The following is a 25,634-nucleotide window of genomic DNA, read 5'->3' on the forward strand; positions in this document are numbered from 1 at the left end:
TATCTTTTACTTCTGTCTTTTTTACTGTTAAGCTAGCAAGTTTATAGTTGGCCGATGGTAGCTTCTTATCTTCCCATTTGCTAATACAACTATTCAGCTATGAACTTCGCTTTTGTCTTACGTTCATCGGCCACGGGACTTCGTTGAACGGCGACTTTTGGAGATCACGGTCATATTATGTCCTGGGCAACATCGTAAGACTAACAGGTTAACAGGTTACAGGTTTAGCTACCGTTAGCCATGGCCCTGTCCTGGTTGACATGACAACTTTCCCGACCTGCTGATGATCCGTGTGTCATCCCTGTGATATTCCTGCCTGGACCATCTTAAACAACACAGCATGGATGAGGTGAGAGGAAACTTGTCGGGGGTGAGGAACCGCTTTCTTTCAATATATATGAGTGTACATATTTCATGTAGCTAGCTTGCTGGCTTGTCGCCGATGCCAACTAGTGTCTGCTGTCAGCTGAATTGCTGGTTGTAATAACAATGTAGTTTTTTAGCTAATCACATAGTCACCCTTTTATGTGTCTAGCGTTAACTGTGTTGTTTCGCAATATGAACAAAAACAGCAACAACTTCTTGATTTGAGGTTTTTTAAACTTTAGTATCCGGCAGGAGACGATACAGCACAGCAGTGTAGTGATGTTCCTAACTCAGGGTCCAGCGGACTAGACTGAACCAATTGCTGAATTTGTTTAAATTGTTTACCTGTAAGGGTGAAGCCTAGTCTGTGCTGTTCTCTGCTGCAGGAGTCTGTAGACCAAGTGTCCAACCTGTCTCCTCTTCACCACAACGCTGGAGCTGACTGTAACCATGGTGACCAGAGCTCACTGTTGAGCCAGCAGGAGATGGTGTTGGAAAACCACGATTATCTCCATCACCGTGAAACGCTGGCCTCAAAGATTTCTGCGGAAGAGAGAGGAGTGTGGTGCGAGTCTGATGTCCCTGTAGTACAACAGAACAACCTCGACAACACAACATCATCCACTAAGAAGTCTTTCCCCTGCTCTGTGTGTGGACGACTCTTCACTACAAAACAGTCCCGGGATCGACACATGAAGACCCACACGGGAGAGAAGCCGTTCCACTGCGCCGTGTGTGGGAAGAGCTTCTCTCAGCAGTCCTCCTTTAGGATACACCAGAAAAGCCACACGGGGGAGAAGCCCTACCGCTGTCTTGCACCTGACTGTGGGAAGAGCTTCTACCAATCAGGAGCCTTGTTGAGACACGGAAGGGGTCACGCTGAGGGGTCGACAAGACTAAGAGCTGCTGAAGATGTGCTGCCACACCAACAGGAGCTGCTTGTCCAACAGGACGATACTAGTAACAAGGTGGGGAGGACTAGTGCTGTGTCTCAATTGGGGGACTAGGGCTGTGTCTCAATTGGAGGACTAGGGCTATGTCTAAATTGAAGAACTAGGGCTGTGTCTCAATTGAGACTAGGGCTGTGTCTCAATTGAGGACTAGGGCTGTGTCTCAATTGAGGACTAGGGTTGTGTCTCAATTGAAGGACTAGGGCTGTGTCTCAATTGGAGGACTAGGGCTGTGTCTCAATTGGAGGACTAGGGCTGTGTCTCAATTGGAGGACTAGGGCTGTGTCTCAATTGGAGGACTAGGGCTGTGTTTCAATTGGCACCGTATTCCCTATATAGTGCACTACTTTTGACAGGAGCTGGCTATAATCAGTTACTCAGCCCTATGGGCCCTGGTCAAAGTTAGTGTACTATTTAGGGAATAGGGATTGGTCCTGGTGCCTGGTAAAAAAGTAGTGCACAATATAGGGATTAGGGTGCTATTTGAGACACGACTCCAAGACAACAAGCTGTACAATAACTTCTCAACAGGTATGTTTCAACTGTCTTTAACTTCTCATTGTTGTCTCATTTTAGAATTCTAAACTTCAGGCTGTAGTGGATGTGCTGCCAGAGCAAGAGGATGTCCGTCTGGCTCAAGGTACTGACAGGTGGTTTAGGAAGACTTGTTGCTATTATGCAAATCATGTTCAAGTTCCATAAATAACCCAGGCCGGCCCCCATTGGTAAAGGGCCGTAGTACCTCAAGGTACAGACAGGTGGTTTAGGAAGACATGTTGCTACTATGCAAATCATGTTCAAGTGAGTTGCTGGCCCTTTGAGGTACACAATATACACTGAGTGTACAAAACATTAAGAACACCAGCTCTTTCCATGAAATGTATATATATATATATATATGTGTGTGTAATCCCCATCCCCGCAGGAGGCCTTTTGCCTTCTGGTAGGCCATCATTATAAATAAGAATTATTTTTTAACTGACTTGCCTAGTTAAAGGCTAAATAACATTTTAAAAAATAAACATAGACTGACCAGGTGAATCCAGGTGAAAGATATGATCCCTTATTGCTGTCGCTTGTTAAATCCACTTCAATCGGTGTAGATAAAGGGGAGGAGACAGGTCGAAGAAGGATTTTTAAGCCTTGAGACAACTGAGACATGGATTGTGTATGTGTGCCATTCAGAGGGTGAATGGGCAAGACAACAGATTTGTGCCTTTGAACGGGGTTGTAGGTGTCAGATGCACCAGTTTGTGTCAAGAACTGCAACACTGCTGGGTTTTTGATACGTAACAGTTTCCTGTGTGTATCAAGAATTGTCCACCACCCAAAGGACATCAGCCAACTTGACACAACCGTGGGAAGCATTGGAGTCGACATGGGCCAGCATCCCTGTGCAGCTCTTTAGACACCTTGTGGAGTCCATGCCCTCCCGACAAATTTAGTCTGTTCTGAGATCAAAGGGCGAGGTGCAACTCTTTAGACACCTTGTGGAGTCCATGCCCTCCTGACAAATTTAGTCTGTTCTGAGATCAAAGGGGTGAGGTGCAACTCAACATTAGGAAGGTGTTTCTAATGTTTTGTACAATCAGTGTAAATATGCCTCTGGACTTTGTGTTTTTATCCTGAATAATGTTCAATGTTCCACGATCGTTGAAAAGTTTGGGGTCACTTAGAAATGTCCTTGTTTTTTGAAAGAAAAGCACTTTTTTTTGTCTATTTAAAATAACATCAGATTGATCATAAACACAGTGTAGACATTGTTAATGTTGTAAATGACTATTGTAGCTGGAAACGGCAGATTTTTAATGGATTATCTACATAGGCGTACAGAGGCCCGTTATCAGCATCCATCACTCCTGTGTTCCAATGGCACATTGTGTTAGCTAATCCAAGTTTATCATTTTAAAATGCTAATTGATCATTAGTAAACCCTTTTGCAATTATGTTAGCACAGCTGAAAATGGTTGTTCTGATTTAAAGAAGCAATAAAACTGGCCTTCTTTAGACACGTTGAGTATCTGGAGCATCAGCATTTGTGGGTTCGATTACAGGCTCAAAACGGCCAGAAACAAAGCACTTTCTTCTTAAACTCATTCTTGTCTATTCTTGTTCTGAGAAATGAAGGTTAATCCATGCAAGAAATTGCCAAGAAACTGAAGATTTCGTACAACGCTGTGTACTACTCCCTTCACAGAACAGCGCTAACTGGCTCTAACCAGAATAGAAAGAGGAGTGGGAGGCCCCGGTGCACAACTGAGCAAGAGGACAAGTACATTAGAGTGTCTAGTTGCAGCTTCATTAAATAGTACCCGCAAAACACCAGTCTCAACATCAGCAGTGAAGAGGTGACTCCGGGATGCTGGCCTTCTAGGCAGAGTTGCAAAGAAAAAGCCATATCTCAGACTGGCCAATAAAAATAAAAGATTAAGATGGGCAAAAGAATACAGACAGAGGAACTCTGTGGCCATCGAAGGTAAGCATTTACCCACCAAAGTTGGTTTCGACGCTGAACAGCAGTCAGGTCAAGACCCTGGTGAGGACAACGAGCCCGCAAATTAGCTGCCCTGAGACGGTTTCTGACCGTTCATGCAGAAATTCTTTGGTTGTGCAAAACCCACAGTTTCATCATCTGTCCGGGTGGCTGGTGAAGAAGCCGGATGTGGAGGTCCTGGTGGTTACACGTGGTCTTCGGTTGTAAGGCCGGTTGGATGTACTGCCAAATTCTCTAAAACTTTACATTAAATTCTCTGGCAACAGATGGGGTGGACATTCCTGCAGTCAGCATGCCAATTTCACACTCCTTCAAAACTTGAGACATCTGTGGCATTGTTTTGTTTGACAAAACTGTACATTTGGGTGACCTTTTGTCCCCAGCACAAGGTGCACCTCTGTAATGATCATGCTGTTTAATTGAAACTTCTTATGGCTGCAATCCCGTTAACGGGATGATATGACAACAGCCAGTGAAAGTGCAGGGCGCCAAATTCAAAACAACAGAAATCTCATAATTAAAATCCCTCAAACATACATGTATTTTATACTGTTTTAAAGGTAATCTTGTTGTTAATCCCACCACAATGTCCAATTTCAAATAGGCTTTACAGCGAAAGCACCACAAATTATTATGTTAGGTCACCACCAAACCAAAGAAAAACTCCGCCATTTTTCCAGCCAAAGAGAGGAGTCACAAAAAGCACAAATAGAGACAATTAATCACTAACCTTTGATGATCTTCATCAGATGACACTCATATGAATTCATGTTACACAATACATGTATGTTTTGTTTGATAAAGTTCATATTTATCAAAATATGAGTTTACATTGGCGCTTTACATTCACTAGTTCCAAAAACATCCAGTGATTTTGCGTAGCCACATCAATTCAACAGAAATACTCATCATAAATGTAGATGATAATACAAGTTATACACATGGAATTATAGATATACCTCTCCTTAATGCAACCACTGTGTCAGATTTTTTTTTTAAACGGAAAAAGCAAACCATGCAATAATCTGAGACGGCTCTCAGAAAATAAATACAATTTTACCGCCATGTTGGAGTCAACAGAAACAAGAAATCACATTATAAATATTCCCTTACCTTTGATGATCTTCATCAGAATGCACTCACAGGAATCCTAGTTCCACAATAAATGCTTGATTTGTTCGATAATGTCCATTATTTATGTCCAAGTAGCTACTTTTGTTAGCGCGTTAGGCACACATATCCAAACGCTCGTGTAGGTCCCACATAACTTCGGACAAAAACTTCAAAAAGTTATTACAGGTCGAAGAAACATTTCAAACTAAGTATATAATCAATCTTTAGGGTTTTGTTATCATAAATCTTCAATAAAGTTCCCACCGGAGAATTCCTTTGTGTCTAGAGAAGCAATGGAATGCAGGTCGATATCATGTGGAATACGCATGACCAGGAAATGGCTCTCTGCTAGTAACCTGATTCATTCACCTCAACACAGTAGACGCCTCATTAAAGTTTCTAAAGACGATTGACATCTAGTGGAAGCCCTAGGAAGTGCAACTTTCTCCATATCCCACTGTGAATACAATAGGGCCTGGGTTGAAAAATCGACCAACCTCAGATTTCTCACTTCCTGTTTGGATTTCTTCTCAGGTTTTTGCCTGCCATATGATTTCTGTTATACTCACAGACATCTATCAAACAGTTTTAGAAACTTCAGAGTGTTTTCTATCCAATACTAATAGTAATATGCATTTATTAGCAAGTGAGACTAAGGAGCAGGTCGTTTACTCTGGGCACCTCTGCGCACCTTTTATCCAAGCGACTCAATAAGCCCCTGCAGCCATAAGAAGTTTAAATCACCTTCTTGATATGCCACACCTGTCAGGTGGATGGATTATCGTGGCAAAGGAGAAATGCTCACTAACAGGATGTAAACACATTTATGCACAAAATGTTAGAGAAATAAGCTTTTTTTTATGGGGAATTTCTGGGATCTTTTATTTCAGCTCGTGAAACACGGGACCAAAACTTTACATGTTGCGTTTTATATTTTTGTTTAGTGTATTTGAAGTCATTCCAAATACTTTATCTGGGATTAATTGGGCTTGTCTTGCGCAATGGAACCAATAACCAGACCACTGGTCTAACCCAGAGACATATATTTAGAGCGTTGGACCAACTTTCAAATTGTAATGTTGTTCTAATTCTAGACATAGTGACATATAATTATTTGTTTATTATTTATTATTTATTTATTATATGTTTCCCATGTTATGCTAATGAAGTGCTAACATAGGTTATGCTAATGGAGTGCTAACATGGGTTATGCTAATGGAGTGCTAATGGAGTGCTAACATGGGTTATGCTAATGGAGTGCTAATGGAGTACTAACATGGGTTATGCTAATGGGGTGCTAATGGAGTACTAACATGGGTTATGCTAATGTGGTACTAACATGGGTTATGCTAATGGTGTGCTAATGGAGTGCTAACATGGCTCCATAGAATGTTGAAGTGTCATGTAAATGCATCATAATGCCGAAGCCTTAATCACCCAGCTGTCTAAACACATGGTTCTGGTCTAACCAATCAATCAATCAAATGTATTTATAAAGCCCTTTTTACATCAGCCGACGTCACAAAGTGCTGTATAGAATCCCAGCCTAAAACCCCAAACAGCAATGCTGATGTCGAAGCACGGTGGCTAGGAGAAACTCCCTAGAAAGACAGGAACCTAGAAAGAAACCTAGAGAGGAAACAGGCTAAGAGGGGTGGCCGGGTGGAGATTATAACAGAACATGGCCAAGATGTTCAAACGTTCATAGATGACCAGCAGAGTCAAATAATAATAATAATCACAGTGGTTGTAGAGGGTGCAACAGGTCAGCACCTCAGGAGTAAATGTCAGTTGGCTTTTCATAGCTGAGCATTCAGAGGTAGAGACAGCAGGTGCGGTAGAGAGAGAGAGTCCAAAACAGCAGATCCGGGACAAGGTAGCATGTCTGGTGAACAGGTCAGGGTTCCATAGTCGCAGGCAGAACAGTTGAAACTGGAGCAGCAGCATGACCAGGTGGACTGGGGACAGCAAGGAGTCATCAGGCCAGGTAGTCCTGAGGCATGGGCTCAGGTCCTCCGGGAGGGGAGGGAGGGAGGGAGGGAGGGAGAGAGAGAGAATTAGAGGGAGCATACTTAAATTCACACAGAACACTGGATAAATACTCCAGACATAAGACTGACCCTAGCCCCCCGACACAAACTATTGCAGCCTAAGCCTATCTCATTCCCACAGGAGACAGTCCTGCCCCTCCTCCCAGCTCCGTCCCCTCTACACCGGGAGAACTACCTGTCCAACACCAGCAGAACCACAACAACACTTCCAACACCTGTCAGAAGTGCGGAGAGCAGTTCTCTACCTTCTACAAGCTGCGTGTCCACCTGACCACCCACAGGGGAGAGAAGCCCTTCTCCTGTCCAGACTGTGGTCAACGCTTCTCAGCCCGGGGCTACATGGAGTCACACCAGAGGGTAGGTTCAGTTGATTTGAGTGCGTCCCAAATGGGATCCTATTACCATTGGGCTCTGGTCAAATATATATATATATATATATAATATATATATATATATATACAGTGCCTTGCGAAAGTATTCGGCCCCCTTGAACTTTGCGACCTTTTGCCACATTTCAGGCTTCAAACATAAAGATATAAAACTGTATTTTTTTGTGAAGAATCAACAACAAGTGGGACACAATCATGAAGTGGAACGACATTTATTGGATATTTCAAACTTTTTTAACAAATCAAAAACTGAAAAATTGGGCGTGCAAAATTATTCAGCCCCTTTACTTTCAGTGCAGCAAACTCTCTCCAGAAGTTCAGTGAGGATCTCTGAATGATCCAATGTTGACCTAAATGACTAATGATGATAAATACAATCCACCTGTGTGTAATCAAGTCTCCGTATAAATGCACCTGCACTGTGATAGTCTCAGAGGTCCGTTAAAAGCGCAGAGAGAATCATGAAGAACAAGGAACACACCAGGCAGGTCCGAGATACTGTTGTGAAGAAGTTTAAACCCGGATTTGGATACAAAAAGATTTCCCAAGCTTTAAACATCCCAAGGAGCACTGTGCAAGCGATAATATTGAAATGGAAGGAGTATCAGACCACTGCAAATCTACCAAGACCTGGCCGTCCCTCTAAACTTTCAGCTCATACAAGGAGAAGACTGATCAGAGATGCAGCCAAGAGGCCCATGATCACTCTGGATGAACTGCAGAGATCTACAGCTGAGGTGGGAGACTTTGTCCATAGGACAACAATCAGTCCTATATTGCACAAATCTGGCCTTTATGGAAGAGTGGCAAGAAGAAAGCCATTTCTTAAAGATATCCATAAAAAGTGTCGTTTAAAGTTTGCCACAAGCCACCTGGGAGACACACCAAACATGTGGAAGAAGGTGCTCTGGTCAGATGAAACTAAAATTGAACTTTTTGGCAACAATGCAAAACGTTATGTTTGGCGTAAAAGCAACACAGCTCATCACCCTGACCACACCATCCCCACTGTCAAACATGGTGGTGGCAGCATCATGATTTGGGCCTGCTTTTCTTCAGCAGGGACAGGGAAGATGGTTAAAATTGATGGGAAGATGGATGGAGCCAAATACAGGACCATTCTGTAAGAAAACCTGATGGAGTCTGCAAAAGACCTGAGACTGGGATGGAGATTTGTCTTCCAACAAGACAATGATCCAAAACATAAAGCAAAATCTACAATGGAATGGTTCAAAAATAAACATATCCAGGTGTTAGAATGGCCAAGTCAAAGTCCAGACCTGAATCCAATCGAGAATCTGTGGAAAGAACTGAAAACTGCTGTTCACAAATGCTCTCCATCCAACCTCACTGAGCTCGAGCTGTTTTGCAAGGAGGAATGGGAAAAAATGTCAGTCTCTCGATGTGCAAAACTGATAGAGACATACCCCAAGCGACTTACAGCTGTAATCGCAGCAAAAGGTGGCGCTACAAAGTATTAACTTAAGGGGGCTGAATAATTTTGCAATAATAATAAATGTCATTCCACTTCATGATTGTGTCCCACTTGTTGTTGATTCTTCACAAAAAAATACAGTTTTATATCTTTATGTTTGAAGCCTGAAATGTGGCAAAAGGTCGCAAAGTTCAAGGGGGCCGAATACTTTCGCAAGGCACTGTATGTATATATATATATATATTAGTGCACAGCTTTTGACCAGAGCCCAATGGTAATAGGATCCCATTTCGGACGCACTGGGATCCTATATATAGAATACAGGAACATTTGGGATTTGGGACATTTGGGATGTATCCCCTATTTCTTTATTTAAATTGTTGTTCAGTTTAAAACCATTTTAAAAAGTACAAAGAAATCCCAGAGGACAATGAAAGTGTTGAAGCTGAAATCCGTAACGGGGGGAAACAGTGGCACTGTTCGCCCAGGCTGTTCGCCCAGACTGTTCGCCCTGGCTGTTCGCCCAGGCTGTTCGCCCAGGCTGTTCGCCCAGGCTGTTCACCCAGGCTGTTCACACAGGCTGTTCACCCAGACTGTTCACCCTGACTTTTCACCCAGGCGCTAATGTTGTTGAGGGTCCAGCAGCGCACAAAAACATATGGTGTTCTTGCGCGCGTGCAACGATGTCCGAGGGAAAAGTAAAGTGTTCATCGTTTCCAGTAACTTCTTTATTAATGTAATAACCCAAATGGACGTGGCAGTTCCACCAAATGCAGATTCCAGGTTTGACTAAAGGATCACTTTAGTCAAACAATATATTTAGGGTATTTTCATTCATTAGCCAATGGTAGTACAACCCCCCCCCCCCCCCCCCCCACCCCCCAAAACAAGATTGAGCACTTTTGTCCAATGCAAAAACTCTGATAGAATTTTAATAAACTATTCCTTTTAATTACACTTATTTCCAATGTGGTCCTGGGTGTAGGTACACATCAAGGAGAGACCACACCCCTGCCCCGACTGTGGTAAAAGGTTCCTCTCCCTGGGAGACCTGAAGAGACACCAGCAGAGCTTCTCTGAGGAGAGACCGTACAGCTGCTCCGAGTGCAGGAAGAGTTTCACCCAGCCGGGGTTCCTAAGGGCACACCAGAGGACACACACCGGGGTAAAAGGTTACCGCTGCCCCTACTGTCACAAGGACTTCTTTACTGCCTCCAGTCTGAGGAGACACAGGAAGCAGGCGCATGCGGAAGAGACCGTCACGCTGCCCCCTAGCGGTGGACTCCAGCTGTCACATGCTGGAGAGAGCCTGGGTCAAGCTGAAGCTGGTGTACCAGGACTGAAGGTCATAGTGAAGGAGGAGGAGGATCCTGCTTTTGGTGAGTACATGTTCTGTCACATGTCATGGTCACACCTTATTGTGTCAGACCGGTTTAGTTACACACCAACGACTAATAAAACGAAGTAAGGAGGGATTCTCCTATAAAATATAAATCATTAAAGCTAGAGTCCTTAATTATAACAATAACAAAGCGGCCACCCCGCCCCTGTTTTGGTAAAAAGCTGAGGAACGGGCCTGGAGAAATGTAACCACTCTCAAATGCATAGACCCGAGCAATGAATGCAAGGACTGACCATCTATGATATAAAAATGTATAGTTTTAAGTCTACAAAAGTGTTTGATGAAAAAAATGTACATTGTTTACAAACATTAGGAGCAAAAACAATTTTTATATTTTGGGTTCTGATGGGGTTACGACAGTTGAACTAAACTCATTTAAATATTTCTAAGTTATATTCTAGAAGAATCACTGGGTATGTATCATTAAAGGAATGTTCCACAGCTTGGCCTCCACAACTCCACAGGAAGTTGTTACACGCAAACCTCTCTCCGGCCACGTTGCACGAGCGGTGCAAAAATAAATGCACACATACAGTACATGTCAATCAATCATTTCACCCACACCACTCGCGCACATACAGTACATGTCAATCAATCATTTCACCCACACCACTCGCGCACATACAGTACATGTCAATCAATCATTTCACCCACACCGCTCGGTCACATACAGTACATGTCAATCAATCATTTCACCCACACCGCCAGCACACATACAGTACATGTCAATCAATCATTTCACCCACACCACCAGCACACATACAGTACATGTCAATCACATGAACTAGCGTCTGTGAAGCCAAGCGCTAAAATAGAACTTGGTTCTATCTGAGATGCTCCACCCACTGCAAGACCCCTCCTTATTGGATACCAGGAAGATACAAACCCAAGTCCCCTCCTTATTGGATATCAGGAAGATACAAACCCAAGTCATACAAACCCAAGTCCCCTCCTTATTGGATATCAGGAAGATACAAACCCAAGTCCCCTCCTTATTGGATATCAGGAAGATACAAACCCAAGTCCCCTCCTTATTGGATACCAGGAAGATACAAACCCAAGTCCCCTCCTTATTGGATATCAGGAAGATACAAACCCAAGTCATACAAACCCAAGTCCCCTCCTTATTGGATACCAGGAAGATACAAACCCAAGACCCCTCCTTATTGGATATCAGGAAGATACAAACCCAAGTCCCCTCCTTATTGGATATCAGGAAGATACAAACCCAAGTCCCCTCCTTATTGGATATCAGGAAGATACAAACCCAAGTCCCCTCCTTATTGGATATCAGGAAGATACAAACCCAAGTCATACAAACCCAAGTCCCCTCCTTATTGGATATCAGGAAGATACAAACCCAAGATCCCTCCTTATTGGATATCAGGAAGATACAAACCCAAGTCCCCTCCTTATTGGATATCAGGAAGATACAAACCCAAGTCCCCTCCTTATTGGATATCAGGAAGATACAAACCCAAGTCCCCTCCTTATTGGATATCAGGAAGATACAAACCCAAGACCCCTCCTTATTGGATATCAGGAAGATACAAACCCAAGATCCCTCCTTATTGGATATCAGGAAGATACAAACCCAAGTCCCCTCCTTATTGGATATCAGGAAGATACAAACCCAAGTCCCCTCCTTATTGGATATCAGGAAGATACAAACCCAAGTCCCCTCCTTATTGGATATCAGGAAGATACAAACCCAAGTCCCCTCCTTATTGGATATCAGGAAGATACAAACCCAAGTCCCCTCCTTATTGGATATCAGGAAGATACAAACCCAAGTCCCCTCCTTATTGGATATCAGGAAGATACAAACCCAAGTCCCCTCCTTATTGGATATCAGGAAGATACAAACCCAAGTACCCTCCTTATTGGATATCAGGAAGATACAAACCCAAGTCATACAAACCTAAGTCATACAAACCCAAGTCCCCTCCTTATTGGATATCAGGAAGATACAAACCCAAGTCCCCTCCTTATTGGATATCAGGAAGATACAAACCCAAGTCATACAAACCCAAGACCCCTCCTTATTGGATATCAGGAAGATACAAACCCAAGTCCCCTCCTTATTGGATATCAGGAAGATACAAACCCAAGTCATACAAACCCAAGACCCCTCCTTATTGGATATCAGGAAGATATAAACCCAAGACCCCTCCTTATTGGATATCAGGGAGATACAAACCCAAGTCCCCTCCTTATTGGATATCAGGAAGATACAAACCCAAGTCCCCTCCTTATTGTTATTTATTGTTTGGAACCAGGAGAATGAGGGTAGGGCTGCATTATTAACGGCTCTTAACCAATCATGCTATTTTGTTAGTTGTTTTTGCGTTGTTCGTAACTTGTTTTGCACATTAATGTTGCTTCCACCATCTCTTATGACCGAAAAGAGCTTCTGGACATCAGAACTGGGATTATTAATCTCAAATTGGACAAGGAGTTCTTCTTCAATGAGTCAGACGCGATGGATGTACTGCAGACACCCGACCAGGACCCGATCCCCGTGATTTACTGGAGAAGGAAACAGAGATTTTTGAGGCAAAAGATCAGGGTGCCTAGCGAGGATCAGGCGACGAGTGGCTAATTTGCCCTTGCCTTCTGTTCTGCTAGCTGACGTTCAATCGCTGGGAAATGAAATGGGACGAACTGAAAGCACGTATATCCTACCAACGGCACATTAAAAACTGTAATATCTTATGTTTCACCGAGTCGTGGCTGAACGACGACGCTAAGAACATACAGCTGGTGGGTTATACACTCTATCGGCAAGACAACAGTAGCCTCTGGTAAAACCCGGGGCGGAGGCCTATGCATTTATGTAAACAACAGCTGGTGGGTTATACACTCTCGGCAAGACAACAGTAGCCTCTGGTAAAACCCGGGGCGGAGGCCTATGTATTTATGTAAACAACAGCTGGTGCAGTGAGTGAATATAAACTCCTGGTTTTACTCCGTTCTACTTTAGGATTACATTTAATATGTTTTTAAACAACTCAGATACCATTTAAAAAAATGATTGCACATTATTACAGTTCATCCAGAGGACCTGGATGAAGGAGGATCGATATTCCTCATCAACCTGGATGAAACCTCTGTAGTGACCATCAGGAGATCGATATTCCTCATCAACCTGAATGAAGCCTCTGTTTCTCTATGTTACCAGCTAGGCTATGTCAATACTACCACTTTTCTCTACGTTACCAGCTATGTCAATGCTACCACTTTTCTCTACGTTACCAGCTAGGCTATGCCAAGGATACCACTTTTCTCTATGTTACCAGCTATGTCAATACTACCATTTTTCTCTACGTTACCAGCTATGTCAATACTACCACTTTTCTCTACGTTACCAGCTAGGCTATGTCAATGCTACCACTTTTCTCTACGTTACCAGCTAGGCTATGTCAATGCTACCAATTTTCTCTATGTTACCAGCTAGGCTATGTCAATGCTACCACTTTTCTCTATGTTACCAGCTAGGCTATGTCAATGCTACCACTTTTCTCTACGTTACCAGCTAGGCTATGTCAATGCTACCACTTTTCTCTATGTTACCAGCTAGGCTATGTCAATGCTACCACTTTTCTCTATGTTACCAGCTAGGCTATATCAATACTACCACTTTTCTCTACGTTACCATCTAGGCTATGTCAATGCTACCACTTTTCTCTATGTTACCAGCTAGGCTATGTCAATGCTACCACTTTTCTCTATGTTACCAGCTAGGCTATGTCAATACTACCACTTTTCTCTACGTTACCAGCTAGGCTATGTCAATGCTACCACTTTTCTCTACGTTACCAGCTATGTCAATACTACCACTTTTCTCTATGTTACCAGCTAGGCTATGTCAATACTACCACTTTTCTCTAAGTTACCAGCTAGGCTATGTCAATGCTACCACTTTTCTCTACGTTACCAGCTATGTCAATACTACCACTTTTCTCTACGTTACCAGCTAGGCTATGTCTATGCGCTAGCTCTAGATGTAAAGAAACTAGGCAGGTCTCTAAGTTACGTAACGATAGCAGAACTAACGATTCACAACGATTGCACTGACGTTATGTGTCAGGTTTTCAATATGAAAACATTAGCTGGCGCAAAACACTTACTCTGCTGTTATCTGTCTTCTTCTTCGCTGGTTTAGGATGTCTTCTCCAGATGATCTTCAGGATTACAGTCTCCAGGCTGTTTAACTAGGAACGCACACATTTTCCCCGCATTCGAGGGGGCGGGGCAGGGGGAAGTAGAGATCAGGAAATCAACCTCACTCCTCCCTGAAGCTCGTTGTAGTTTTTTTTAAAAACGTGATTACCCCCAAATATGCCACTGATGGTCAAATCCGGATACAAAAAAATAATACCTAGCTTTTGATCTACAGGGCTACAGGTTCATAACGTGATCTGGACAACAATGTTGAGGTCAAAAAATGGCCATAGAGTTCCTTTTTTAATTTTAAGTCCAAAAATGGATTTTTTTTTAAATGACTCATTACCCTTTGACCTTTTTTAAATGACTCATTACCCTTTGACCTTCAGCTCTCATTAAAAGTTAGTTAGTTAGTTATGATTTAGTATATTTAACCCAAACTATTGTCCTCATCCACACAGGAGACAGTTCTAACAACCACCACTCTGAGACTACTGAGGAGAGTCTCCCTGCAGCCGTAGAGCATAAACAACAACATAAACAGCATCACAGCTGTCACAGAAGAGTCCACTCCTGCCTTGTGTGTGGAAAGGAGTTTCCCATTGCATACAAGCTACAAGTCCATATGAGAATCCACACTGGAGAGAAGCCTTACTCCTGCTCTGTGTGTGGGAAGAGCTTCGCCCAGAAGGGGAGCCTGACGCTCCACCAGATCGTCCACACCGGAGAGAAACCTCACTCCTGCCCCGACTGTGGGAACACCTTCTCCCAGATGATCAGGTGTGTTGTTGTTATCAGTGTAGACCAGTGTCGTATTAATTAGTGCACACCTAGATTCTAGTGCACACCATAGCAAAACGTTTTTGCAAAGGAAAACGAAAACAAGCCCTTCATATTGAACAACTACAGGTCATCCCTTCTCTGTTAAGGCCGTGTGCTTCCTTTTGGTTCCTAGTGAACACGATCCTCGTCCGTCCTTTTTAAGTATATATATATATATATATATATATATATATATTTAGGTTGGCACATGCCATTTGCTCATGGAGTTCATTGGTTTGTTTTGACTGGCTGCTCTGTGGGTGTAATAAAACTTAAACTACCTAGAACTAACATATCTTTATAACTGATCAGCCTGAAGAGACACCAACTGCTGCACACGGGAGAGAGACCGTACAGCTGCTCCGAGTGTGGGAGAAGCTACACCCAGCAGAGAAACCTGAGGTGTAAACCTATGCTTTTTATTTATCAATTATACGGTTTACAGGGTCATTTCAAGTAGTCAGAAGTTTTTTGTTGTTGTTTTTTTAATCTACTTTTATCTTATCTTAGGGCCCACCAGCTGAAGCACACCGCAGAGAGACTTCACCGCTGCTCTGTGTGTGGGAAGAGCTTCTTCACACCCTCAGGACTCAGGGATCACCAGAGGTTAGTATGGACTTGAATCGATGATTTCACTATTATTTTTGTCATCTCTTTTATTTGATGTTCCTTTATTTATCTATTTTATTGCCTTCTGTTGTTGTTTTTTGATCTCCTATATTTCATTGTTAAGTGTTGTGATTTTAAATACACTTTTAAATAAAGTTTGATTTGATTTAGGTCTCACACAGGAGAGAAACCATTCCCTTGCTCTGTGTGTGGGAAGAGCTTCTCACGGCCTGGTCCCCTGAGAGAACACCAGCAGACTCACACAGGAGATGGTGGACAGGTGGAGCGAGACCGCGACAAGGTGGGAGACAATTATAGCCACATCCCAAATCGCAATAGCCTGGGCCTTGGGAATAGGGTTCCATTTTAAATTATGACTGACAGTGTTTCAAGAGGAGACGTCAATATTCCCGTCATCTGGTGGAACCTTCATAGGTAGTTAGGGCCAAGAGCTTTGTTATTCCTATCTTGTTTAAAAATATATATATATATTGAATTAAATTTCCATTCTAGGACCCTGGTGACCGATCGAGCCCCAAACCCAAAGAGTCCCTGGGTGAAACTCTGGGACTGAAAATTATAGTTGAAGAACTGGAGAAAGAAGAGGAGGCGAGAGAAGATGAGGAAGTTGGTGGTTTGATCAATTCCGACGGAGAGGAAGTTGGTCACATTTCTCTTTCTAGTAAGAGGCAGAATGATGACGATTTTGATTGAGCTCTTCAAAATGGCACCCAATTCCCTACATAGCACTACTTTTGACCAGAGCCCTATAGGGAATAGGGTACTATTTGGGACACAGCCTCTGTGTTAGTTAGTCGGTCAGCTAGTGTTAGCATAACGGCTAAGTATTTGTTTAACCTGCTCTACACTTTTGCCCATAGGGCTCTATGTAGGGAATAGGATTTCATTTGGGGACGCAGATCCATTGTTTTAACCTCTCCACTTTTCCACACAGGAAAAAGCCCTGTCCCAGTCTTTGTTAGCGGTGAGATTCCCTCTACATCAACAGAACCTGAACAACACCAAAAAATCCAGGAGAAACGATACAGAACCAAGAAGCATCACCTCTGCTCGGTGTGTGGAAAGGAGTTCCCTAAACCATCGAAGCTAGTTGCACATCTCCGCACACACAGTGGAGAGAAACCCTTCCGCTGCTCCGTGTGCGGTAGAGGTTTCTCCACAGGGGGTATCACCCTACAGAGACACCTTCTGACGCACACAGGGGAGAAACCTTACCACTGCTCTGTCTGTGGGAAGAGGTTCATCCAGCGAGGGAATCTGTTAAAACACCAGAAGGTACACACTGGAGAGAAACCTTACTCCTGCTCCGTGTGTGGACGGAGTTTCCCTCGATTTGAGCGTCTGAAGGACCACCAGCGGACACATACAGGAGAGAAACCTCAATCTTGCGATGTCTGTGGGATGAGGTTCTCCTACGCGTCCTCCCTCAAGGTCCTTTAGCCATTATTACCACACTTCGCTACATTTTTTTTATCACTCAAATGTTATTTTATTTGTCACATGCTTTGTAAACAACAGGTGTAGACAATATACACAATGAGTAGCGATAACTTGGCTATATAGACAATGAGTAACAATAACTTGGCCAGTACAGAGTCCATGTGCAGGGTTACGAGGTAATTGTTTACCTTTATTTAACAAGGCAAGTCAGTTAAGAACAAATTCTTATTTTCAATGACGGCCTAGGAACAGTGGATTAACTGCCTTGTTCAGGGGCAGAACGGCAGATTTGTACCTCGTCAGCTCGGGTGTTCGAACTCGGGGATTCGAACTTGCAACCTTTCGGTTACTAGTCCAATGCTGCCGCCCCAGGGTAGATATGAGGTAGATATGAGGTAGATACGAGGTAGATACGAGGTAGATACGAGGTAGATACGAGGTAGATACGAGGTAGATACGAGGTAGATATGAGGTAGATATGAGGTTGATATGTACATATAACTAGGAATAAAGTGACAGATAATAAAGAGTAACAAACTATTAATTAGTCTTATGGATTAGGGGGTAGAAGCTGTTCATGGTCCTGTTGGTTCCAGACTTGGTGCATCGGTACCGCTTGCCGTGCATTAGCACAGAGAGCAGTCTATGACTTGAGTCTTTGACAATGTTTAGGGCTTTCCGCCTGGTATAGAGGTCCTGGATGGCTGGGAGCGTGGAGTGCAATAGAGATTGCATCATCTGTGGATCTGTTGGGGCGGTAATGCGAATTGGACTGGGTCCAGGGTGTCTGGGATGATGATGGTGTTGATGTGAGCCATGACCAGCCTTTCAAAGCATTTCACGGCTACAGAAGAGTGTTACGGGCGATAGTCATTTAGACAGGTTACCTTGGCCTTCTTGGGCACAGGGACTATGGTGGTCTGCTTGAAACATGTTGGTATTACAAACTGGCTCAGGGAGAGATTGAAAATGTAAGTGAAGACACTTGCCAGCTGGTCAGTGCATGCTCTGAGTATGCATCCTGGTAATGTGTCTGGCCCTGTGGCCATAGTGAATGCTAACCTGTTTAATGGTCTTACTCACATCGGCTACAGAGAGTGTGATCACAGAGTCGTCCGGAACAGCCAGTGCGCTCATGCAAGGTTTACTGTTGCTTGCCTCGAAGTGAGCATAGAAGGCATTTAGCTCGTCTGGTAGGCTCGTGTCACTGGGCAGCTCTCGGCTAGGTTTCCCTTTGTAATCTGTGATAGTTTGCAAGCCCTGCCACATCCGACGTGTGTCAGTGCCGATGTATGAGGATTCGATCTTAGTCCTGTATTGATGCTTTGCCTGTTTGATGGTTCATCCGAGGGCGTTGCAAAATTTCTTATCAGCATCCGGATTAGTGTCCTGCTCCTTGGAAGCAAAGCTCTAGCCTTTAGCTCATTGCGGATGTTGCTTGTAAACCATGGCTTCTGGTTGGGATATGTACATACCGTCACTGTGGGGACGATGTCGTCGATGCACTTATTAATGAAGCTGGTGACTTAACTCCTCGATCCTGGAACATGTTCCAGTCTGTGCTGAAGAGAAACAGTCCATCAGATGATTCCCGGGAACATGTTCCAGTCTGTGCTGAAGAGAAACAGTCCATCAGATGATTCCCTGGAACATGTCCCAGTCTGTGCTGAAGAGAAACAGTCCATCAGATGATTCCCTGGAACATGTCCCAGTCTGTGCTGAAGAGAAACAGTCGTGTAGCTTATCATCCGCTTCATCGGACCACTTTCGTATTGAGCGAGTCACTGGTACTTCCTGTTTGACTTTTTGCTTGTAAGCAGGAATCCGGAGGATAAGAGTTATGGTCAGATTTGCCAAATGGAGGACAACGGAGATATTTGTATGCGTTTCTGTGTGTGGAGGAAAGGTGATTTCAGTTTCCCTGCATTTTAAAATCACCGGCCACAGGGAGCGCCTCCTCTGGATGAGCATTTTCATTTTCTTGTTTATGGCCCTATATTGGTAAATAGTGTGGTCTACAGCTTATCATGAGGTATTCTAACTCGGGTGAGCAGAACCTTAATTTTAGAGATCGAGCAAACCAGCTGTTGTTAAGAGACACACACCTCCCCCGTTGAGCTTAACTGACGCTGCCGTTCTGTCCTGTCGATGCATAGAAAAACCAGCTAGATGTATACAATCCATATCTTTGTTCAGCCACGACTCCAAGAAGCATAGGATATTCCAGTTCTTCAGGTCCCGTTGATATGGCAGTCTCGAAACGGAGCTCATCCAGTTTATTCTCCAGTGATTGCACGTTCGCCAATAGAACGGAGGGTAGAGGCGGATTATGTCAACCGACGTAGTTCACTAGTTATCTCCACATTCCCCCCTTTTTCTCTTGCATTCTTTCAATCCCTTTAATGATGTAAGGTGAGTTGTGACCCAGCTCTTTAATTAAATTCTGACTTGACAGGTGTCACGAGAATTTCTATCCCAATGTTCGAACTGAACTATTTTATGTCTCTGTCTAATTCCTGAAGGTTGTAAAGCTCCAGTTCAAAGAAATAGACAAGAGTCTCAGCCTGCAATAGATCAATACTTTATTCAGAGAGCGCTCTGTCTTCAAAATGAGAACAGTCTTTTTATAGCACACACACACAAATGAACTCGCATCAGTAGAAACTCCACCTCGCTTTATTTAGGTGGGCTGTATTTTTCCACAGTTCACATACATAGTTTATCACACTTCTGCAACATGTTTCATCATCTTCTTCAAGCCTAACCGTTTCTAACAGTTTTTCTCCTCCCTAGGGTGGGAGGCCTCTTTCCAGTTATTAGTTTCACCATTATTACAAGTCGACAGTTCAGTTGTCCTTGAATGTCTCAACTATACCCAGCTCATATTGCGAAATAGTAACACAATGGCCTAGTCTTAAAAAGTCTAGTCACACATATTATTGGATTATGACTCTAACACATTTCATACAATTATATGGTTTCAGGGTGGAATACTTTAGTCATTATCTTAAACATACAAATTCTTCTATCAACAGGTCCATCGCAGGATGCACACCGGGGAGAGACCTTACCAGTGCTCTGTCTGTGGGGAGAGCTTCAACTCGACAGCAAACCTGAGGAAACACAGACAGTCCCACACTGGAGATAAAGGGTCTGCTAACATGAAGAGGGGTCGGCTCCTGAGGTCGTCCCACACTGGAGAGGGGTCTGCTGCTGTTGCTGGAGGATTTCAGACTGCTGGAGGTGATGCTCTGGTAAATCATCAGACTACCTGTGGACTATTCAAACTAGATGGGGGAATAGGATATCACTAACAGGATTAATTTATTGATTTTTGGCTACAATATTTGTACAGTTTAAAAGTACAAATAAATGCCAGGGGATAAAAGCATTTTATAAACTGGTTGGTTCGAGCCCTGAATGCTGATTGGCTGACAGCCGTGGTATATCTGACATTATAAACTGGGTGGTTCGAGCCCTGAATGCTGATTGGCTGACAGCCGTGGTATATCTGACATTATAAACTGGGTGGTTTGAGCCCTGAATGCTGATTGGCTGACAGCAGTGGTATATCAGACCGTATACCACGGGTATGACAAAACATTACATTTTTGGGCTCTAATTACGTTGATAACCAGTTTATAAAAGCAATAAGGCACCTTGGAGGTTTGTGGTACATGGCCAATATACCGCGGCTATGCCCCCTCGTGCCTTATTGCTTAAAAATACACGTATTTCATCAGAGTAGGATGGAATATTTTTTTTTTTAACTAAACAGTCTCTTAACTCAACGTACTGTGTGACTCCTCTGCCATTTAGGGAACCGTGGTCAAAGATAAAAGCTCTCTGGGTCCTGACCCAGGCCACGGTGAAGGCTGCAGTCAAACATCTACCATATATATCGAGAGTAAAGAAGAAGAGGAGGAGGAGGAAGTTGGTGGTTTGATAAATTCCGAAGGAGAAGAAGTTAATTGGGATTACCTCAGTAAGTAAAATATTATTGTTGATGTATTGGCTGAATCCTACATAGTGAACTAGACGGTTGTTGATGTACAGGCTGAATCCTACATAGTGAACTAGACGGTTGTTGATGTACAGGCTGAATCCTACATAGTGAACTAGATGGTTGTTGATATATTGGCTGAATTCTACATAGTGAACTAGATGGTTGTTGATGAATTGGCTGAATCCTACATAGTGAACTAGACGGTTGTTGATGTATTGGCTGAATCCTACATAGTGAACTAGACGGTTGTTGATGTATTGGCTGAATCATCAGGTCCTGGATCTTCAGCATTGCAGGGCCTGAAATCCGTTTCTGAAAAGTTTGAGAACCAAGTTGAAGATGATGATGTGGAAGAAGAGGAAATTGGTGGTCTGATCAATTCAGACGGAGAAGAAATTGGTTGGGATCGTCATCGTATCAGTAAGTGATAGAATGTTGACAGTTAGAATTTTGACGCTTCACTCGTTATCTAACCCCCATACTGTTTCATCAACACAGGACAGAGTGTCAGCCGTCCTTCTGACATCGAGGAGAGTCCCTCCGCATCAGGAGAACCTGAACAACACCAGGAGGATCACAACAACACCAAGACCAAGTCTCACCACTGCTTTAGATGTGGGAAAGACTTTGCCAACATCTCTAACCTGCGGCGACACCAGAAGAGACACTCAGGTTGTTGTCTCCACTGAGTGCCTGTTAAAATGATGAGTTCTAATATGGAATTCCACATGACGTTCTTTGATTCCTTTTCAGTGATATGTTGTTGTGACCCATTTTAAAAATCACTTTGAATGTGTGTTCCAAATGGCACCCTATTCCCTTCGCAGTGTGCTACTTTTGACCAGAGCTCTATGGGGCCCTAGTGCACCACCAAGGGAATAGGGTGCCAATTCGGACACAACCCTAAATACTGTAAATCTGACTCGACAGGAGAGAGTTCCCAACACAGATCTGACAGCGAAGCCAGGAAGTCCCACTGCTGCTCAGAATGTGGAAGAGACTGTAAGAAGCTATCAGCTCTACAAAAACACATGAAGATCCACACAGGAGAGAAGCCGTACCCTTGCTCCGTGTGTGGGAAACAGTTCCGTGAAAGAACAGCCCTCCGCGACCACCAGAAAGTGCACACGAAAGAAAAACCTTACCCTTGCCCCGACTGTGGGAAGAGGTTCGCTCACTCAGGAGCTATGAAGAGACACCTGCTGACGCACACCGGAGAAAAACCTTACTCCTGCTCTGTGTGTGGGAGGAGCTACACCCAGATAGGGCGACTGAGAGAACACGAGCGAACACACAGGTCGGTTCTATGTTAAGTTTAGATGTTCTACTGTTTAGTCTTTGCTGGCTCCTTTTTAGTCTGCCTATCTTGTAGTATTAGTCACACACATATTTGGGGGCTAAATAGGTTTTAGCCCGTTTTTAAAAAGCATTTATACCGCTGTTGCTGATGCACATCAGATCTGGGCCACAAAACTTCTCAGAGTAGAAGTGCTGATCTAGGACCTGTTCATATAATCTTATTCATTATGATCTAAAAAGACTAAACTGATCCTAGATCAGTACTCCTACTCTGAGAGGTGTTGTGAATTACGGGCCCAGCTCGTTTGTTTAAATAATTGGGCAAAAGATCAGAATTAGGCTGCCTGTGTAAACATAACCTTTGTGATTTCTGTGTGTAATAAAAAGTGGTCTACACATAAAATGCATTTATTATTATTACTATTATTGTTATTGTTGTTGTTGTTGTTGTTGTTGTTGTTGTTATTATTATAGCGATGAGAAACACGACTGTTCCGTCTGTTGGAGGAGCTTCGCCAAAGCTAAGGCCCTCGTCGCTCACTTCAGGTAAAGCACTTTGGGACAACAGCTGGTGTTAAAAGGGCTTTTATTAAATACATTTGTGATACACTGATTCATTCATGAATTGACGTTTTGATTGATTCAGGACCCACACTGGAGAGAGACCCTACAGCTGTGAGGAGTGTGGGAAGAGCTACGTACGAACCCAGAACCTCCGAGCCCATCAGAGGAAAAGTCACAGCAGCTCACTACCAAACCCTGGGACTGGGACCGGGGAAACCCTGGCTGCAGGGGTGAAGAGTGAAGAGGATTCTATTAGTATCAGTGATGAAGAAGAGAAGGAGTTGATGCTAGCAGGGTGGAGGAGAACGAGGACTAGCCAACCACATTAGGATAGATTCCTCTTTGTGCTGACCATCTCTAGACACCGAATGAATAGAATGGACCAGAGCGAGGACTAGCCAACCACATTAGGATAGATTCCTCTTTGTGCTGACCATCTCTAGACACCGAATGAATAGAATGGACCAGAGCGAGGACTAGCCAACCACATTAGGATAGATTCCTCTTTGTGCTGACCATCTCTAGACACCGAATGAATAGAACTGGACCAGAGCGAGGACTAGCCAACCACATTAGGATAGATTCCTCTTTGTGCTGACCATCTCTAGACACCGAATGAATAGAATGGACCAGAGCGAGGACTAGCCAACCACATTAGGATAGATTCCTCTTTGTGCTGACCATCTCTAGACACCGAATGAATAGAAATGGACCAGAGCGAGGACTAGCCAACCACATTAGGATAGATTCCTCTTTGTGCTGACCATCTCTAGACACCGAATGAATAGAACGGACCAGAGCGAGGACTAGCCAACCACATAGGATTTTCTGCATCCAAAATGGTACCCTATTCCCTAAATACCAGGTCCTGGTCAAAACTAGTGCACTATATATAGGGAATCGGGTGTCATTTGGGATGCAGAGAGAGTCTGTGGTGATGATCTGTAGACAAAGAACCAATAGAATGGACTGTAGTTATAAATTTCACCAGCGGAGGGCGAGAAAAGTCGGACGAAAATTATTAGTGTTGAGAAATTGAGTTTTATCTAAAAACATACACTACATGACTAAAAGTATGTGGACACCTGCTCATCTAACATCTCATTCCAAAATCATTGGCATTAATATGGAGTCGGTCCCGACTTTGCTGCTATAACAGCCTCCACCTATTCTGGGAAGGCTTTCCACTAGATGTTGGAACATTGCTGCGGGGACTTGCTTCCGTTCAGCCACAAGTGCATTAGTGAGGTCGGGTACTGATGTTGGGCGATTAGGCCTGGCTCGCAGTCTGCGTTCCAATTCATCCCAAAGGTGTTCGATGGGGTTGAGGTCAGGGCTCTGTGGAGGCCAGTCAAGTTCTTCCACACTGATCTGAACAAACCATTTCTGTATGGACCTCACTTTGTGCACGGGGGTACCTGTGTCATGCTGAAACAGGAAAAGGCCTTCCCCAAACTGTTGCCACAAAGTTGGAAGCACAGAATCTTCTAGAATGTCATTGTATGCTGTAGCGTTGAGATTGGTGGCGAACTTTACACCACTCTGCCCGACGCTTGGTATTGAGCATGGTGATCTTAGGCTTGTGTGCGGCTGCTCGGCCATGAAAACCCATTTCGTGAAGCTCCCGACTAACATTTATTGTGCTGACGTTGCTTCCAGAGGTGATTTGGAACTCGGTAGTGTTGCAACCGAGGACAGGCTATTTTTTTTCACACTTCAGCACTCTGCTGCCCTGTTCTGTGAGCTTCTGTGGCCTACCACTTTGTGGCTGAGCTGTCTTTGCTCCAAGAAGTTTCCACTTCTCAATAACAGCCTATGACGATGCCACATTGAAAGTCACTGAGCTCATCAGTAAGGCCATTTTACTAGTTTGTCTATGGAGATTGCATGGCTGTGTGCTCGATTTTAAACGGATGTGACTTAAATAGCCGGATCCACTAATTTGAAGGGGTGTCCACATACTTTTGTATATATAGTGTATAGAAGGGTTGTCTTTTATTTTTTTTAAACTGCATTGTTGGTTAGGGGCTCGTAAATAAGCAGTTCACTGTAAAGTCTACACCTGTTGTATTCAGCGCATGGGACTAATCAAATTTGATTGTCACGAAAAGGATGTGCGCAAGTCAATGGGGCAGAAGGCCATGAGTTGTTATGATTCTTAACGTCATATAGCAAAGCAACAATGACAAGGAGCTGCTCTCGATACCACGTCTTGTTTTGACTGATGTCTCATCTACGCTAATATGGCTCAAATTCACTAGCTAGCTAACCAACAACTCTAACGATGTATTTGAGCGATTTGAACAAGTGCTCATTGTGCAAATGTATTGGTTTTCAAAAAACATTTGAAGAATAAAAATATAGTTTACATAATGTCAACAATATAAGCCTGTTTTTTCCTCAAAATTGCGCCTTCATTATTAACGTAAACTCACCCCATTCCTTACAAATGTGCGCAACCGCAACATTCAAACAAGCTACAAAGAAAACTAATGGGACTGTGTTG

General features: G+C 43.5%; 1 protein-coding gene across 4 annotated transcripts; it reads left to right on the plus strand.

Annotated features, from left to right (window-relative positions):
* The first annotated feature begins 7 nt into the window (after nucleotides 1–7).
* Nucleotides 8–24,301, plus strand: LOC110487307 (zinc finger protein 585B). 4 transcript variants are annotated; one of them, XM_036942153.1, is made up of 19 exons: nucleotides 10–370; nucleotides 753–1,334; nucleotides 1,893–1,956; nucleotides 7,096–7,331; nucleotides 9,784–10,177; nucleotides 14,829–15,147; nucleotides 15,502–15,591; nucleotides 15,700–15,795; nucleotides 15,970–16,099; nucleotides 16,312–16,480; nucleotides 16,754–17,250; nucleotides 20,295–20,513; nucleotides 21,079–21,244; nucleotides 21,539–21,685; nucleotides 21,764–21,937; nucleotides 22,196–22,562; nucleotides 23,039–23,110; nucleotides 23,211–23,452; nucleotides 23,535–24,301. In XM_036942153.1, the coding sequence occupies exons 1-19, from the start codon at nucleotides 341–343 to the stop codon at nucleotides 23,537–23,539; spliced, it is 3,999 nt and encodes a 1,332-aa protein (XP_036798048.1). In that variant the 5' UTR covers nucleotides 10–340; the 3' UTR covers nucleotides 23,540–24,301. The 4 variants fall into 4 exon arrangements, with proteins under 4 accessions (XP_036798050.1, XP_036798049.1, XP_036798048.1 ...); XM_036942155.1 differs by having other exon boundaries at nucleotides 8–349; nucleotides 23,211–24,301; XM_036942154.1 differs by having other exon boundaries at nucleotides 9–370; nucleotides 21,554–21,685; nucleotides 23,211–24,301.
* The last annotated feature ends 1,333 nt before the right edge of the window (nucleotides 24,302–25,634 follow it).

The sequence above is a fragment of the Oncorhynchus mykiss genome, chromosome 13 (genome assembly GCF_013265735.2).
Source record: "Oncorhynchus mykiss isolate Arlee chromosome 13, USDA_OmykA_1.1, whole genome shotgun sequence".
Classification (NCBI taxonomy): domain Eukaryota; kingdom Metazoa; phylum Chordata; class Actinopteri; order Salmoniformes; family Salmonidae; genus Oncorhynchus; species Oncorhynchus mykiss.

Coding starts and splice junctions, on each gene's coding strand:
- LOC110487307 (XM_036942151.1), top strand. CDS start 341: ATGGATGAGGTGAGAGGAAACTTGTCGGGG. Junction 1,335..1,892: donor AGGACGATACTAGTAACAAG/GTGGGGAGGACT, acceptor GTCTCATTTTAG/AATTCTAAACTTCAGGCTGT. Junction 15,796..15,969: donor GGACTCAGGGATCACCAGAG/GTTAGTATGGAC, acceptor GATTTGATTTAG/GTCTCACACAGGAGAGAAAC.